Here is a 17,831-nt window from a genome sequence, read left to right on the forward strand (position 1 = left end):
AATATCTTTTCGTCTGATTAGAGACTGATAATTAGTCACACAAACCCCTTTATCTAATGCTGTGTTCCAGGCAGGTTTTTGAGACTGACGACTTTGCTTACTCCTTGCTTATTTGAGAGAAACGGAGGAGAAAAAAAACGCGCATAAGGCAACGAGAAGCTGTTATACCTTTTATTTTATTTGTATATTTGGAAATGTATTTGGTATTAATTTATAGTTGTACTCAATGGACTGAAAACTAGCTAATGCTAGAAAAGCTGCTGATAATGCATAACATTTGCGGATAAATAACGTTAGAGCAATACCTTATTTTAATAAATGATTTGATTTTTAATGTATGACTCGCATCCGTAGGGGCTGCCATTGTTGTTTCGAGGGCTATGTGACGTCAGAGCGCATATTTGATGGGAGTACATCGATCGAGTTCACAGGTGGAAAGTCACAGGTTTTACTGCTGTTCCAGTGCACTTTCACGGGTAGAAGGTTGGAAAAACACGGGTTACGGATTGCCTGGAACGTGGCATAAACCTCTCTGCTTAACCATCGAACTCATACATCTGCCATGTTTGTAGTTCACAAATAGTAGACCAGCCGGGTATCTTTGGAATACTCATTTCAACATACTACGATTTGGGACATACTAATTCTATTCTCGAATACTATTTAGGATGGATAGTATGCAAATTGGAATGTTCCAAGCGTGTTTGCTGCTACGACCTACGTCTGCTGACTAGCCAATAAAAATGCAACATGAAAGGGAGTATTGATCAATGCGACATGGCACTAAAACTTACTTATACCTCAAGCTCTATTTAAAAAATTGGCATGCCAAGTTGACCTCTTTTCCCTAGCCATGACCGCGTTGTAGCCTACAATTCAATAGGTGTCATCATCGTACAATCTACATTCATGTCGTACCCAAGTTTATTAGATCCATTTACATTTATGCATTTGGCAGACGTTTTTATCCAAAGCGACTTACATTCAAGGTACACATTTTACATTTTGTCAGTTCTTGCTTTCCCTGGGAATCGAACCCATGACCTTGGCATTGCTAGCGCCATGCTCTACTGTTTGAGCTACAGGAAAGATCCATGTCATGTGTAGATCCAGTGTGATTTGTAATGATCTTATAGGTTTGCCGAAATCGCAGTCTGTAGCAGGCATTAAAGAGCATTCTGCCATAATGACTCCCATTTACAAGCCATAAACTGACAAAGCGCCAGACTAATTATGTCAACTAGCAGCCTCTGAATAGCCCTTGATCAAGCTAATCACCAGCAATCCAAAAAACAGGTGTTGAACATTTTCAAACCCTCCCCTGAAATCAGGGGTATGAAAGGCAGAAATGAAACCCTCAGAGTGTTTCCATGCTTCTGTTTTTAAATAACCATAATACAAGACGAATCTTGCACAGAATTATGAGAGGATCTGATAAGAAAGCTGCAGCAAAAATGATTCAGAAACAGAGCTGAATAGACCTAGTGCACACTTCTAAATTACTTCACATACTTCTGCCTGCATAGAAATTAATTTTTCTCCAGCTGCCTAAATGACTCATTCACTTTCAAAATACTTATAACATTTCGTTCATAGCTCAAAAAGTCACAGTGACATTGACTATTTACCACCTAAAAAGTATTTTCAAATCATAAAACTATTATAACTCAATTTATAATTTGGAATCATTTAAAAAAGCACACATTAAAAACATGCCCAGTAACCGCTCACTTTTCTAGCTTATAGCTGAATTAATGTGATATATTTTTAAATGTGATTCACCATGATTAAAAAAACACACAAAAATCTCCTATAATGATGGGAAAACCCACACAAGACCAAGCAGAAAATGACATTATGTAATGTGCATGCCTGCAAGTCAGAAAGATACACAAAAAGTCACCAGAAGTTTAATTTAAATGCTACATTTGTAAACAGAAGCACCAGTTTCTTTCTTTAAAAATGTCTGTTTTAAATTGTAGTGTACAGTGGATGTTTCTGCACTTTGCAACAAAGAGCAAAGCAGCACTATAGAAAGCCAATGTTATATATTTCTATTTATTTATTTTCACGAGTTCACACTTACATCAAATTAAATAGAGTAAAGATTATGCGTATTTGGCGTGCTGTTCGGGGGAGGGCTCCGGGCTCTGAATTTTGGGCCGAACCCAGAGTATCCCCCCGTGATAGAGATAGTCTAGAACTAGACTGTATTGTATTATGGATTGTGTTGACGTCTAATAAGAGTTTATTAAAATCAAAGTGAGGAGATGTGATGGTAGAGGGATGCTAAAATAAAAACGGTCAACGAAAGAAGTTAAATCTGCTGTATATATATACACATCTTATCGTTGATTAAATTGATTAGCTTAATGTGCTCCACTTGTGTTTAATTAGGTTTAATTATCTGAACGTGTTCCTCCCGAAATTTGTTAATAAAACATCACTTAGTAATTAGACTATCAATCATTTCAGTTTTTGGACCCTATCTATCATATACCCGGCGCAATACAGCGCAATGCAAGTGTTTTTTGCTAGTTTCAGCCCGACGCAGTTATCATTTTCACATCCTGCACCACATTATGTCACGTCCATTTGGGCGCAAATGGAAAAACGGTCGGCGCACCAAGCACATGGTCTCAAAGGGTTGTCCCTATTCTCTTAATGAGTCGGGTGTGTTTTGGGCGTAATGTGCAATAAACCAATCAGAGTCTTATCTCCCATTCTCTTTAAAAGCCATTTGCGTTCGCGCCATGGCGGATTCGCTATTTACATGGCGAAATTTGCAAATGTATAAAATTACGCTGCTCGTCCAATGGCTAATTCTGATACATGCATTGACTATCCATTATGCCATGTAGGCATTTTGATATTTATGTACACAATAATAATCTTTTACTTTTTAACCCTTTAATTCATTTTTCATATTTAAAAATGTTTGTGTGTTGCTGCGCGTCCATGTGTGTGTAATAATCGAAGTGTACACGCGTTGTGGACTCGCCTATAGGCGCATATTACTAACGCACTTATTAAATAACAAACAAAATATTGCACCATTGACTTTAGACCAGGTTTCAGTTGGTCAATGGCGCAGTCGATTTCAGTTGCCTCAAAATAGCAATGCGCCTGAACACACCGCGTTTTCAGACCTGCATACCCATGGCCGCACAAATGGGCGCAAATGCATTTAATATTTAAACAAAGTGGCGCTGGACATGAAAATTATATCTGTGTCGAAATTAGCAAAAAACACTTGCGTCTCGCCTGGCACCGCATTGTGCCAGGTGTATGATAAGGCCGCTGGTTTAAAGTCAATGGTGCAATTTTTTAAAGAGCAGGTTAGTAATATGCCCCTATAGGCGGGTACACACTGCTTGTTACACACACAGGGATACGCAGCAACACAAACATTTTTAAATATGAAAAATTAAAGGATTCCTCCCTGGAGAAGCGGTCAATCTTTTCGCTCGCAAATTCCGCCATGTAAGACCATTTTTCCTGTTGTTAAACAAGCAAAAGTGGATTCGGACATGCCCTAAGTGCACTTGCGCCTTTAGACCATGCGCTTAGATCGTTAAAATAGGGCCCTTTTTGTTTATGTTGAAATACTATCATGGTGCTTTCATTCAATTCGTTTTTGTAACCCGTGTTCGAACCTCCCGCTCCAAGCAGGACTCAAACCCAGGTCTACCGGCATGAGAGTCGGACACTCTAACAAGGAAGCTAAAGGAAACAACCAGTGTCAATCGCTAGAGCGTGTCTTGAGATCAGAGGAGTGAGGTTTACTCACACAGCAACAACTAGCTGGCCTTTATTACACTCTCCCGCTAAACCCCACTCCTATCCGGGTCATGGCACCAATGTAACCCAACCTGTTCAAACCGCCCGCTCCAAGTGGGACTCGAACCCTGGTCAGCCGGCATGAGAGTCGGACGCTCTAACAAGGAGGCGAAAGGCTGCAACCTCTAGCATCAATCGCGATCAAAGGAGTGAGGTTTACTCGCACAGCAACTAGGCTACTAGCTGGCCTCCGTTACACTTGCATAAATGACAATTTAGGCTATAATTTATAAAGGTGCCAATTTAATTAATGTTAAAGTCCATTTGTGCAATTCAACTGTCTCATTAAAATCTCATTGCAGAATTTGTACTTTTAAAGCAAACATGAGCAAACAGAATAGTACAGGAGGTATGCATCTCATTATCACAACACAACAGGCTGTGACACTAAATTAAATATAACCATCAACAATACACTGACTTATGAAGCAGTTTTGTTATTTAAAAAAAAAACTCTGTGCCATCTGCAGTATATCCGTGTCTGTTAAAATGACCTGAATAAGCTGAGATAGAGTATGTTATTAGACTCGTAAAAACAACACAACTCTGCTGGTTTCATAAACAGGTCTGCTCGGGACGGTGGTAATCTGATCTTCAGGATTAGTGTCATTATCTTCTGCTGCAGGGACCCACAGCACAATCACCCTGCCCCGTTGTAACACTGCGCCGATATTTGACTTGAGAAATGGTGCAAAATTGAGGCAACTGATTCGATATAATATCTCATTTTCGAGACGCAATTACGGTTCGTCTCTCTCTCTCTCGCAACGCAATTTCCTGGTGTCACAATACTTTTTAAACAAGTTTATATATATATATATATATATATATATATATATATATATATATATATATATATATATATATATATATATATATATATATATATATATATATATATATATATATATATATAATGAAGTGATAATGAAAGCACTCGAATGTTTTGTTAACATTCATCCCGATATGTCGCGTCGATCAAAGTGCTCGAGCAGCGTACTGTTTCTATGGTTACTGCCACAGACTAACGAAGAAAAATGTGAAAATACGTGCTAAAACCAACGTGTAATGTAACTTTTGTGGTTGCTGAAATAATATGCCCCATACTTACAGGACCGCCCCAACATTTTGCTTTGACTTACTTTGGGAGGTTCAAGTTATTCGCAGACGTACGTTCTGGGCGTCTGGAGCTTAAAGTTAGGCGTCTCGAGACCTAATTCTGTTGCCCTGCGTCTGTTTTTTTTTTTTTTACGCAATATCGAGTTAATGTGTACGGCCCCTGTTGACTTTCTTTCAACACTCTACAGATGAAGTTTACGCGTGACAGCTTCGTGTGGTCCTGCGATATTTCTGTTAAAGTATAACACGTGATCAATGAACCTCTAAATATCCTAAATGGTCTCAATATATATGCGTAATTTTTAATTGTAGGTAAATGGCAAGTGTGGCGCCCCAGAAAAGCCCCAGCTAGCAGGTACAATCCCAGCCAAGCAATGTGCCCAGGATGAATATCTAACTCTATTAAATACAGCAGCATTAGTAGATTTAGGTACTTAAAAATAAATGCTCACCTTGACAGCGCGTGTGAATCACTGAAAGACTCAGAATGAGCAGCAGAAAGATCCAGTTCGTTTGGAGCTCGATCCTTACGCACATACTGAAACGACTCCAAAGAACACACTATAATGCGTCCTTGTGTTAAACAATCCAGCGAGAATGACTCGAATGTCAAATAAAATGTCCGTAAGGTGTTGTAAGCATATGGTGTATACTCGTCTTTCCGGGTGAATCGCGCAGAGAGAGAGAGCTCGACTCACGGGCTGTTATTATAAGCGGATTGCGCGGTGGAGGTTCAGGACCGCGGACAGCTCCAATCAACCTCAGCGCGCCTGGACACTTTGGACAGCAGCCTGGCGTTCATCCAGTGGCACTGGACTTATTTAGAGCAGCAGCTTTTGTGTGTGGAGAGGCAGAGGAGAATTTCATCAGATGCTTGAGGATGGACATATTGTCCTAATGTAATGAGAACAAGTACTAATATAAACTTAACCCTGGGGAATACAGACATTGGGAAGGACAGTGAGTGAATGGGCTTTAGTGGGTAAAATAATAGCAATATTATAAAAGAAATGTGTTGGGTTTTACATTTCAGAGCAGATAAGTTGGCATGTGATGGTATCAAATCACAATTATCACAATAATTCCTGAAGATTTTATCACGGTTTACGTGTTGTCCTCCTAACAGGTTTAATAACTTTTTTCTACAACTCTTGAATACAATAAAAAAAATACACACAAACATGTTTCAAACAGACTAAAGTGCAAAAGAACTATAAAGAACAACTAGATAGAAAAGTTCATCATGACAAACTTTGAAATTGGCTTGAGAAAGCCGGATCAGAAAGTTTGAAAAAGAGTTTTAAAAGCTTGAAGGTTTTCAGTTTGATGTAGTGAATTAGCATGCTTTTGCACATTGCTAACATGAATTAACACAAACCTAGCATGTTTTAACACAATGCTAACATGAATTAGCACAATGTTAACGTTTTGGCACATTGTTATGAATTAACATATTTCTAACAGGTTAGCAAAAGGTTTTAGCACATTGCTAGCATGAGTTCGCATTTTTTGCATATTGATAAATAGGCATGTGATGGAATCAAATCACAATTATCACAATAATTCCTGAATACTTTATTACGGTATTAAGTGTTGTCCTCCTAACAGGTTTAATAACTTTTTTTCTACAACTCTGAACGTTTGAACACAATAAAACAACACACACGCACACAAAAATAAAGTAAAGAAAGGTTTCAAACTGACCAAAGTGCAAAATAACCATAAAGAACAATTTCAGTCAATATAGGGAATGTTTTAGTTCAGATTATAATGGAAAAATGTTTGTGTAAACAAATGTTAAAAACATTTGCTGTTAAGTTTTTAAGTATTTGGTGCTGTGATAGCAATACAAAACAACCAGATATACTGCTTATAATATATATATATATATATTTACAAAAATTATATTTTTTGTGAAAAGTGTATTAGTGATGTTTAGGGGTACACTAATATATAAATGGCATCAAAGCAAATAGACATGGAGTAAAAATTACAAGACTTAGAGGTACTTTAAATAGAAAAAATGGCAGAGTGAGGTTAGAAAAAGGAGTGAAGTTAGTTCTGAGAAAATTATTCATTTGCAGATGCCACTTGAGGCGCTTGATGCAGTTGCATAAACCATTAAGTTGAGACTGTGTCTTAAGAACTGGCATGACCAACTAGCAGTTAGTTAGGGGTAATCAGTCTTACTTTTCATCTTTTCACTTATGTATCCGACTGTAAAAAAAAAAAAAAAAAAATTTTTTTTATTAATTTATTCAAATATAAATGAAGGTGACTTGACTTGACTCGTCTTAGCAGTTCATGCAACTGGCCCCAGGCTCTTTTTTACACCCTGTACTGTATATTTGGCCATACAGTTTTTTGAATGCTTGTTTCTAATTGCTTACAACCTCAGCCAGAGATTTCAGCTGCATAGCACTTCTGTCTGCTTAGCTAATGAAAATCACGGCCGTGAAATAGACTGACCAATGTGTTGAGGTAATGAAGCAATCATCATCATCATCTTCACGGGCTCTAATTTCATTTCGGATGGGTTGCTGACTAAACAGCCGTTTAGATATTATTACTGAGAAGTTAATCCATAACCTCCCATATCGGGAGAAAGATTCACTTTGTCCTTATCAGTGACAGTATCAGGCCATAATCAAACTGCATTAATAATTAAGAAAGAATTGTATTGAAACAATTTTAACAATTAAACATAAAAAATAGGGTATCATTACAATTATTTTTAATAAAACAAACATATAATTAATATATACAGGCTAAAAAAAGGGTAAAATATGGACAAACCTATATTTGTTGGCTTACATTTTGATACGGTTGGGTTTGTCCATATTTCACCCATATTTTTTTAATGAAACAACCCAGCATTTTTTGGTGTAATCATTACATAAATATATTATACAAAAATAATTTATATATATATATATATTATATGTATATATATATATATATATATATATATATATATATATATATATATATATATATATATATATATATATATATATATATATATATATATATATATATATATATTATATATATGAAAATAGGCTAATTTTACAAGTCCCCTAGAGTTAAAGGGGCTATATGCATTTTTCTGAGATTTAAACTCGGGACTGACACCTGTGGCCAAAAAACAGAACTGCTCTTATTTTCTGCTCGCTCTCGCAGCGGTGGTGACGTCACATCCGCAGACAGCGCGGGAGAAACCTACCCGCCAGAAAATAGGAAAAATAGGATACAGGCTTATAGGTGCACCCACTGTGAGCGGACAAGGTGTCAGTATGCTCATCAGGAGATGTTTGAGTCATAAATGGTAAGATAAAAAGGCTATTGTTACGTTTATTTTGGGGAAAAAGTTGCATATAGCCCCTTTAAAAAGTTGAGTTTTACCGTTTTTGAATCCATTCAGCCGATCTTTGTATCTGGCGGTAGCACTTTTAGCATAGCTTAGCATACATCATTGATTCTGATCAGTCCATTAGCATCTCATTCAAAAAATGACCAAAGGCACTTTCAATATTTTTCCTATTTAAAACTTGACTCTTCTACAGTTACATCGTGTGCTAAGATCAACTGAAAATGAAAAGTTGCGATTTTCTACACCTATATGGCTAGGAACTACTTTCTCATTCCTGCGTAATAGTCACGGATCTTCGCAGCCGTACCATGGCTGCAGCACCAAAATGATATTACAGCGCCTGAAATTAGCCCCCAGCTAGGTAACTTTCAATGTGACGGGCACTAAGTTCATGTAGTTGCAGAGAAAGTTTCAGGCTTGCAGACGACAAATTGTGTTGTGGATTTACCTGTGTGATTAGCCATGGTTCTGTGTGTTGTAAAGTGCTGTGATAGTAAGTCGAAGGTGTATACTACCACCATGTTTCACAGAATACCAACGAATCATTGCGCCGCTGCAGCCATGGTACGGCCGCGAAAATCCGCGACTATTACGCAGGAATGAGAAAGTAGTTCCTAGCCATAGGTGTAGAAAATCGCAACTTTTCATTTTCAGTTGGTCTTAGCACACGATGTAACTGTAGAAGAGTCAAGTTTTAAATAGGAAAAATATTGAAAGTGTCTTTGGTCATTTTTTGAATGAGATGCTAATGGACTGATCAGAATCAATGATGTATGCTAAGCCATGCTAAAAGTGCTACCGCCAGATACAAAGATCGGCTGAATGAATTAAAAAAAACGGTAAAACTCAACTATTTAACTCTAGGGGACTTGTAAAATTAGACTATTTTCAACAAAAAGTGGAGTGTTCCTTTAAATAAAATATTATATATGAATGCATCAATATGTAATTAAACAATAAATATAGATATTGTAAACAATTTTAATAATTTAATAATTTTTGTTTTTCTATTAGTTTAATATGTGAGATTGAGGCATTTCTTAATGATGTAATCTGTATTGTTTTAATGTCACTTTAAGATTCGTATTACGATTATGAAAGGTGCAATTCACTTCCTAAAGGTAGACCTACTTGATTATATGTGCATCTGCCTGAGGGTTTGAAAACTGCTGTGAAAAGTGTGATTCAGGCACCAAGCTTTTCACAGCTGCCAGATATTTTTGTCTCAGTCTGCTGATGTCACGGCCTCCCTCTGTTCTGCTAAATGAGCCTTTCTCCCTGAAAACATTTCCACTCAGGACTGGACAGCTCTGCCTGTACTGATGAAGTCATTCTGTCAACATGAGCAGAAACAATGTCTTTCGTACCCAAGCACCCTGCGTTGACTGTATGCGGTGAGGATGTCTATAAAACCTGAGTGGTATCTGTTAGCATCGCCATTCATCTCAATAGCAGCTGATGTTTCTGAAATTGCTTTTTTCATAATAGCTGCAATAACATGAATGAGATCATGTGATTTGAAAGAATGAAAAGATATCTTTCCAAGGTTTCTCCAATATCACGTACAACCTATGGTTTCCTCCACCTACTCACAGCCACCCCACGGTTCCTGTGACCTTCATACTGTATATCCATGTGAGCGATGACAGAGATGACTGAGACCTAGTGTGCAGTACCACAGACCACAGACCATACAGACCGCCTTCCATAATCGGACTCCACAATATGTAACATGACCCATACAATCCATGCAGCCTTTTATTCAGTTTCTTTCAACAAATCATCAAAAAAGCCACACATCTGAGATTAAGCATACTTGAACCTTCCTTCTATACTTTCATGACATTGTACATCATGTTCTGAGCCGGGGGGTGGGGTTGTAGAATGGCTGCTGAGATTGTATCAGCATGAGATTATATAACCGAGTTTTATGCTTTTACACAAAGGATTTCACCTCAGGAGGAAACGGGTACAGTCTGACCCTCAGGTTTAAATCGTGATTTAAAAAAAAAAAAGTTTCTCTTTCACATTTGAGAACACTCTCGCACACCTGTGACCACTTCTAAGCCCAAGTAAATTATTCATCAGGCAAGAACAAACATTACTCTGTTTGAATGTTGGGGTGGTAATATTAATATTCATGAGGCTGGGACCGAAGCTCAGACTGCTAATAAGTCATTTTGCCAGAAAATGGGTAGTTGAAATGACATTTCAAGCAGTGATGGCAGTTTCCTGTGGTTATGCTACATCTATAACTATTTTAAACAAATTTGAATGGCTTTTATTACCACACACAGTATTAATTGGAAGAAAACATGGAATATTTACGCCACCGTTCAAAAGTTTGGGGTCAGTAATATTTTTTTAGATAATATTTGTATTTATTTGTAAGTTGAATACGGAATGCGGTCTGGCGGAATCTAGATATTTAATTTTATAGCGTGTTAAATATGGATATTTTTCTTACACAAATGCATCAATTCACTTCAGAAGGCCTTTATTAACCCCCGGAGCCATGTGGATTACTTTTATAATAGATGGATACACTTTTTTTGGCTTCCAATTTTGGTCTGCTATTATAAAGCTTGGATTAGCCAGGACATTTTTTAATATAACTTCGATTCTATTCGTCTGAAAGAAGAAAGTCATATACACCTTGGATGGCTTGAAGGTGAGCAAATCATGGGGTAATTAAAGTTTTTGGGTGAACTATCCGCAATGGCACTGACATTGGCTATGGTTTTGAGACGTCTGCCTCAACATGCACATCCGTAGGCTTTAAAAGGGATTTGGCCCACCCTTTGCAGCTATACAGCTTCAACTCTTCAGAGAATGCTTTCCACAAGGTTTAGGAGTGTGTTTATGTGAATTTTTGACCATTCTTCTAAAGTGCATTTCTGAGGTCAGGCACTGATGTTGGACGAGAAGGCCTGACTCGCAGTCTCTGCTCTAATTCATCCCAAAGGTGTTCTATCGGGTTGAGGTCAGGACTCAGTGTGCAGGCTAGTCAAGTTCCTCCACACCAAACTCGCTCATCCATATCTTTATGGACCTTGCTTTGTGCACTGGTGCGCAGACATGTTGGAACAGGAAGGGGCCATCCCCAAACTGTTCCCACAAAGTTGGGAGAAATATCTTGCTATGCTAAAGCATTAAGAATTTCTTTCACTGGAACTAAGGGGCCAAGCCCAAGCCCTGAAAAACAACCCCACACCACAATCCCCCCTCCACCAAACTTTACACTTGGCACAATGCAGTCAGGCCAGTACCGTTCTCCTGGCAACCACCAAACCCAGACTCATCCATCGGATTGCCAGACAGAGAAGCGTGATTCTTCACTCCAGAGAACACGTCTCCACTGCTCAAGAGTCCAGTGGCGGCGTGCTTTACACCACAGCATCCAATGCTTTGCATTACACTTGGCAATGTAAAGCTTAGATGCAGCTACTTGGCCATGGAAACCCATTCCATGAAGCTCTCTACGCACATTTCTTGAGCTAATCTGAGAGCCACACAAAAGTCTGTAACTATTGACTCTGCAGAAAGTTGGCGACTTCTATACCTCAGCATGTGCTGGCCCCGCTCTGTGATTTTACATGGCCTACCACTTCGTGGTTGAGTTGCTGTTGTTCCCAATTGTTTCCACATTTGTTATAATACCAATAACAGTTGACCATGGAATATTTAGTAGTGAGGACATTTTCACGAATGGACTTACTGCACAGGTGGCAACCAATCACGGTACCACGCTTGAATTCACTGAGCTCCTGAGAGCGAACCATTCTTTCACACATGTTTGTAGAATGAACACCTGAATTCAATAAATTGGAGGGGTGTCCCAGTACTTTTGGCAATATAGTGTAGTTTAAGATATCTCAGTGCAAAATGCTTTCAGTTAATACAACGGCTCCATACACATGACGTGCAAGAAAAAACAAGTAAATCATGCACACAATTTACTAATTTGTTCCCTCGATTCATAAATAATGTTCACAATTTACTATTTAGTTCCCTCTATTTGCTAAATTTTGCGGACGATTTACTACTTCGTTCTCTCAACTTGCTAAACCGTCCACACAATTTACTAATTTGTTCCCTCTTTTTAAAAATCTTGCGCACAATTTATAAATAGAGGGAACGAAAGAACAAATCTTGCGCACGATTTAGCCTGCTAGTTTTTTTCCTGCATGTCATGTGCGGATATATAAAACATATGAGGCTTCGTATAAAACACCTCAATAATGCATTTTAGTCTGAGACTAGGCTTAAGCCTTGTCTGTGAACCCAGAGGTTAGACTATATAAACATCAGTTCACATCACAACTCTCGAGTGCGTGTTTCTCAACATCTTCTGTGACAGCTGTGTGTAAGTTTGAAATGTTGCACAAGGTTGCACAACCAAACAATCAGCAAATATCACAGCAATAACAAAGAGTCCTCGAGCTCATTGATTATATCACTGTCTGCTGTTTGATCCAGCATTATTCATTTTCTATTGTCATCCTGGTTGTACAGCGACTCACACACAAAAGTGTAGAGTGCACAGATATCTGATCAAACACAACAAACCTTCTTTTAATCACTACAGTCACTACACTGAGCCCCAACTTAGAGTGCAATAGTGGAGTTGGGAAATTAAAATCACATTCATTTTCTCATTGACTGTTAGAGATAACATATAAAGCATTAAAGGTTGTTCCACAATGTTCTTTGATTCTAAACCATTCTGCATTGTGGTACAAGATCTTAGTAGTTAGTGCCTACTCCTAAATAGCATTACGAATTATGCAATTATGTCTCCCATTCAGGCAACTTAAGATACTTGAATATTTTGCAAACCTCAAATAAATGGCATTTTATATATAAAGCTAATGATTAATAGTCAATAGTTTCATAAAACTGATTCAATGGCATCTTTTATAAATGCTTATGGAGACAAATGAATGTGGAAAATTTGAAACAAGAAGTCCACCAGAAAATAATCCAACAATCCAACGCTCTCCATTGACTTTGCATTGCGTGAGGCTGCCCCCTTGTCATTTCGGACTTATAACAAAAAACAGAACAATGTCTAAAAGCGGATATGTGACAAAGTGTACAGCAAACAAGCTAAACAAAACGTCTCGGTTACGTATGGTAACCCTCGTTCCCTGAAGGAGGGAACGGAGACGTACCGACGAATTGGGATCACTTCTGGGAGCCCCTATCAGCTTCGAGCTATCTAGAACCGGCCAATGAACAATTGGCGTGCGAGATTTGCATCTCGCGCTCCGCCCCGCGCCGCGGGTATAAACAGGAAGCGAGAGCGAATGCACGCTGTTTTTCACTGGGGAGCCAAACGTAGTGGCTCAACCTGCAGTGATGGTACAGCAACTGTGGCGACGGGACGTACGTCTCCGTTCCCTCCTTCAGGGAACGAGGGTTACCATACGTAACCGAGACGTTCCCATTCAGTCGGTCACGTTCGACGTACGTCGGACCTACCGACGAATTGGGATCCCCTATGGAAAACGCCATAGTTACTACCACTTCCAGCGCCCAGCGATGAGCCCCACAGACCCCGATCTGATGCGGGCGGGAAAGTTCACGCAGGGAGAGTCAAAGCTGCTGTTCCGCAAGACCCACTCAGCTGACTGTATTGGATAACGCTGGGAAAGCATGCCTGTGAAGGCAGCTGCGGAAGCCACATCATGCCCAGAGGGAGTTACCATGTGGAGAATGCACGTATGGGCTGGCCGTGGGCAGCACAACATACGGAAGTCCCAGGGGTGGCCCCGGCCAATTAGCAGGGAGACAACACGTACCTGGGACGGCAGAGGACACTCTGCCGAGGGAAAGACACGGGCTCGCCGTAGGGAGCCGTACCATGGAAGAATACACAAATGGGACCGCCGTGGGGGTCACTACTTATGGAACCCAGCCTAACACAAGTTCCACCAATGCATGCGAGTGTTAGACCTGGCGTCGAACGCTCCGCCACGTCCGACTGCCGCGGGTTGCGGAGGACTCAACAGGGTTCGCCGTTCCGGGGAACTCGACTGGAGCAAAATAAGCGCATGCATCCGTCTACCATAGGGGAGGGAATGGCGCAGCAAGCCGACACCAGAACGGGCACTTCGGTGTTACTGACTATGGGAAGTGAGCACACAGGAAGAAACCGGCTCTACACGGAGGCTATAGAATCTAGCGAACGTGTTAGGTGTCGCCCAGCCCGCAGCTCTACAAATATCTGTCAGTGAGGCGCCACGAGCCAGCGCCCAGGAAGAGGCAACACCCCTAGTGGAGTGGGCTCTTAACCCGAGCGGGCAGGGCACGTCTTGGGACTGATAAGCCAAGACGATGGCATCCACTATCCAGTGGGCCATCCTCTGCTTGGAGACAGCCTTTCCCTTCTGCTGTCCTCCGTAACAGACGGAGAGCTGCTCTGAGGTCCTGAAGCTTTGCGTTCTGTCCACGTAAGTCCGGAGAGCACGGACGGGACAGAGAAAAGCTAGGGCTAGGTCTGCCTCCTCCGAAGGCAGCGCTTGCAGGCTCACCACTTGGTCCCGGAAGGGAGTAGTGGGAACCTTGGGCACATATCCAGGCCGGGGTCTCATGATCACATGAGAGTTACCGGGCCCGAATTCCAGGCACGATTCGTCGACCGAAAATGCCTGCAGGTCCCCTACCCTCTTGATGGAGGCCAACGCAGTCAGGAGTATTGTCTTTAACGACAGAACTTTCAACTCAGCTGACTGCAGAGGCTCAAAAGGTTCTCTCTGTAGTGCAGTTAGCACCAGATTTAAGTCCCAAGAGGGTATGGAGGGAGGACGAGGCGGATTTAATCTCCTCGCTCCCCTAAGGAACCTGACGATCAGATCGTGCTTACCTAGAGATTTTGCATCTACGAGCTCATGATTAGCGGCGATAGCGGCGACATAGACTTTGAGGGTGGAGGGAGACAGCCTTCGCTCCAACCCATCCTGTAGAAAGGTAAGCACAGATTCGATCGAACATCTTCGGGGGTCTTCTCGGCGAGAAGAGCACCAATCGACGAACAGGTTCCACTTCAACGCATAGAGGCGCCTCGTAGAGGGGGCTCTAGCGGAAGTGATGGTGTCAACTTCCGCTTGCGGTAGGTCACCTAGAACCTCCGCGTCCCGTCCAGGGACCAAACATGGAGTTTCCAGAGGTCCGGATGCGGGTGCCATAGGGTGCCCCGTCTCTGAGTCAGGAGGTCCAGCCTCAGAGGAATGGGCCAGGGAGGTGCTGTCGCAAGGAGCACTAGTTCCGGGAACCAAGTCCGGTTGGGCCAAAACAGAGCGACCAACAGCTCCTCGTCCTCCCTGACTTTGCACAGTGTCTGCGCAAGAAGGCTCACTGGGGGAAACGCATACTTGCGTTCTTCCCGGGGCCAGCTGTGGGCCAGGGCATCCGACCCGAGGGTCCCCTCGGTCAAGGAATAAAACCACTGACAGTGGGTCGTCTCTGGGGAGGCAAACAGGTCTAACTGTGCGGCCCCGAAACGACTCCAGATTAGCTGGACCGCCTGGGGATGGAGTCGCCATTCTCCCGGAAGCACCTGCTGACGTGACAGCTCGTTGGCCGCACGATTGAGCAGGCCCGGAATGTGAACGGCACGAAGCGACCTCAGATGCTTCTGACTCCATAAGAGGAGATGGCCGGCGAGTTGCGACATGCGACGGGAGCGTAGACCACCCTGTTTGTTGATGTACGCTACGGCTGCAGTGTTGTCCGTCCGGACCAGAACGTGCTTTTCTCTGAGCGGCACTTTGAAGCGGCTGAGTGCAAGACGAACTGCTAACAACTCGAGGCAATTGATATGCCATTGCAGTTGAGGCCCCGTCCACAGACCCGAAACTGCAAGCCCGTTGTACGTGGCACCCCAACCCGTGGATGAGGCATCCGTGGAGACAACGGAGTGCCTGGACACTTGTTCTAGGGGGACTCCCGCCCGGAGAAACAGAGGGTCCGACCACGGGCCGAAGGTTTGGCGGCACCTCGGAGTCACTTGGACGCGGAGGGAACCGCTGTACCACGCCCATCTCGGGACTCGATCGTGTAGCCAGCGTTGAAGCGGTCTCATATGAAGCAATCCGAGCGGCGTTACTGCGGCTGCGGATGCCATATGCCCCAGGAGCCTCTGAAAATGTTTCAGTGGTACCGCTGTCCTGCCTTTGAACGAATTCAAGCAGTTCAACACTGACTGGACGCGCTCCTCGGTGAGGCACGCTGTCATGGCGACCGAGTCTATCTCCATACCGAGAAAAGAGATCCTCTGTGTGGGACAGAGTTTGCTCTTCTCCCAGTTGACCCGAAGTCCCAACTGGCTGAGGTGACTGAGCACCTTGTCCCTGTGTTCACACAACTGCTCTCGCGACTGGGCAAGAATCAGCCAGTCGTCGAGATAGTTGAGGATGCGAACACCATGCTCTCTCATGGGAGCAATGGCCGCCTCCGCAACCTTCGTAAAGACGCGGGGCGACAGGGACAGGCCGAAGGGTAAGACGCGGTACTGATATGCCCGTCCCTCGAACGCGAAGCGCAAAAAGGGCCGGTGTCGAGGGAGAATCGAGACATGAAAGTACGCGTCCTTCAGGTCGATCGCTGCAAACCAATCTCGGGGACGGATGCACCTGAAGATGCGCTTCTGCGTTAACATCGTGAACAGCAGCCTGTGAAGGGACCGGTTCAGAAATCGCAGGTCCAAGATCGGTCGTAACCCGCCGCCTTTCTTGGGTACAATGAAGTACGGGCTGTAGAACCCGGACCTCATATCGGCTTGAGGGACCGGCTCTATCGCGTCCTTCGCCAGTAGGACAGCGATCTCCGCCCTGAGCACAGGGGCGTTCGCCTCCACTACAGTCGTGAAGTGAACGCCCCTGAACTTGGGGGGACGCCGGGCGAACTGAATCGCATAGCCGAGTCTGATGGTACGGATGAGCCACCGAGACGGGCTGGGAAGCGCTAGCCAGGCTCCCAGACTCCGAGCAAGGGGGATCATCGGCACCATAGACGTACCCGCAGCGGGGCAGCGAGGCGGAACGCAGGGATCCGGCTCGGACGGCATGGGAGCGGCCTGGAGCGGGATCTGAGTGTGCTGTGCAACACTTACCTGCATCCGCGGAGGGGACGTGCGAGTGTGGGGAGGCCGCTTGTGTGCGCCCCGACAGCCGGCGTCCCCTGCTGGCGAAGGGAGAGGTACTTGAGGGTGGCGAGGCATGGGAGCGTCGACCACCGCCAAGCGCGCTTTCTTGGCACTCAGAGATATTGGAAACTGCTCTTTTATTGATGTTTTGGGTGCCGCTGGCACTGGGACCAGCGGCGGAACAGAAAAACAAAAGATTTTCCCCCAGCCCTCCTCCGGGGGAAGGAGTGGTGCTGCAGCCATCTCCCTCAGAGCAGTTTCCTCCATCTCTGGGCGGCCCGTCTCAGGGTCGCTTGCGACGACGCTTGCCACCTGGCTTGGCAGCGGCCTGAGCGGGCTGGACATCCTTCC

At 43.0% G+C, this 17,831-nt stretch overlaps 1 protein-coding gene across 2 annotated transcripts in view; it reads right to left on the reverse strand.

The window, feature by feature from the left end:
• Window positions 1-5,803, reverse strand: part of sez6a (seizure related 6 homolog a) — a 72,221-nt gene extending 66,418 nt beyond the window's left edge. The window contains exon 1 of one of the 2 annotated variants that reach the window (XM_079804105.1): window positions 5,412-5,803. In XM_079804105.1, the coding sequence (XP_079660231.1) occupies window positions 5,412-5,496 (85 nt within the window). In that variant the 5' untranslated portion in view covers window positions 5,497-5,803. The remainder of the gene's footprint in view (window positions 1-5,411) is intronic. The other variant, XM_079804104.1, reaches the window with a different exon arrangement.
• Window positions 5,804-17,831: the final 12,028 nt, after the last annotated feature.

Source organism: Gobio gobio (genome assembly GCF_949357685.1).
Source record: "Gobio gobio genome assembly, chromosome: 22".
Classification (NCBI taxonomy): Eukaryota; Metazoa; Chordata; class Actinopteri; order Cypriniformes; family Gobionidae; genus Gobio; species Gobio gobio.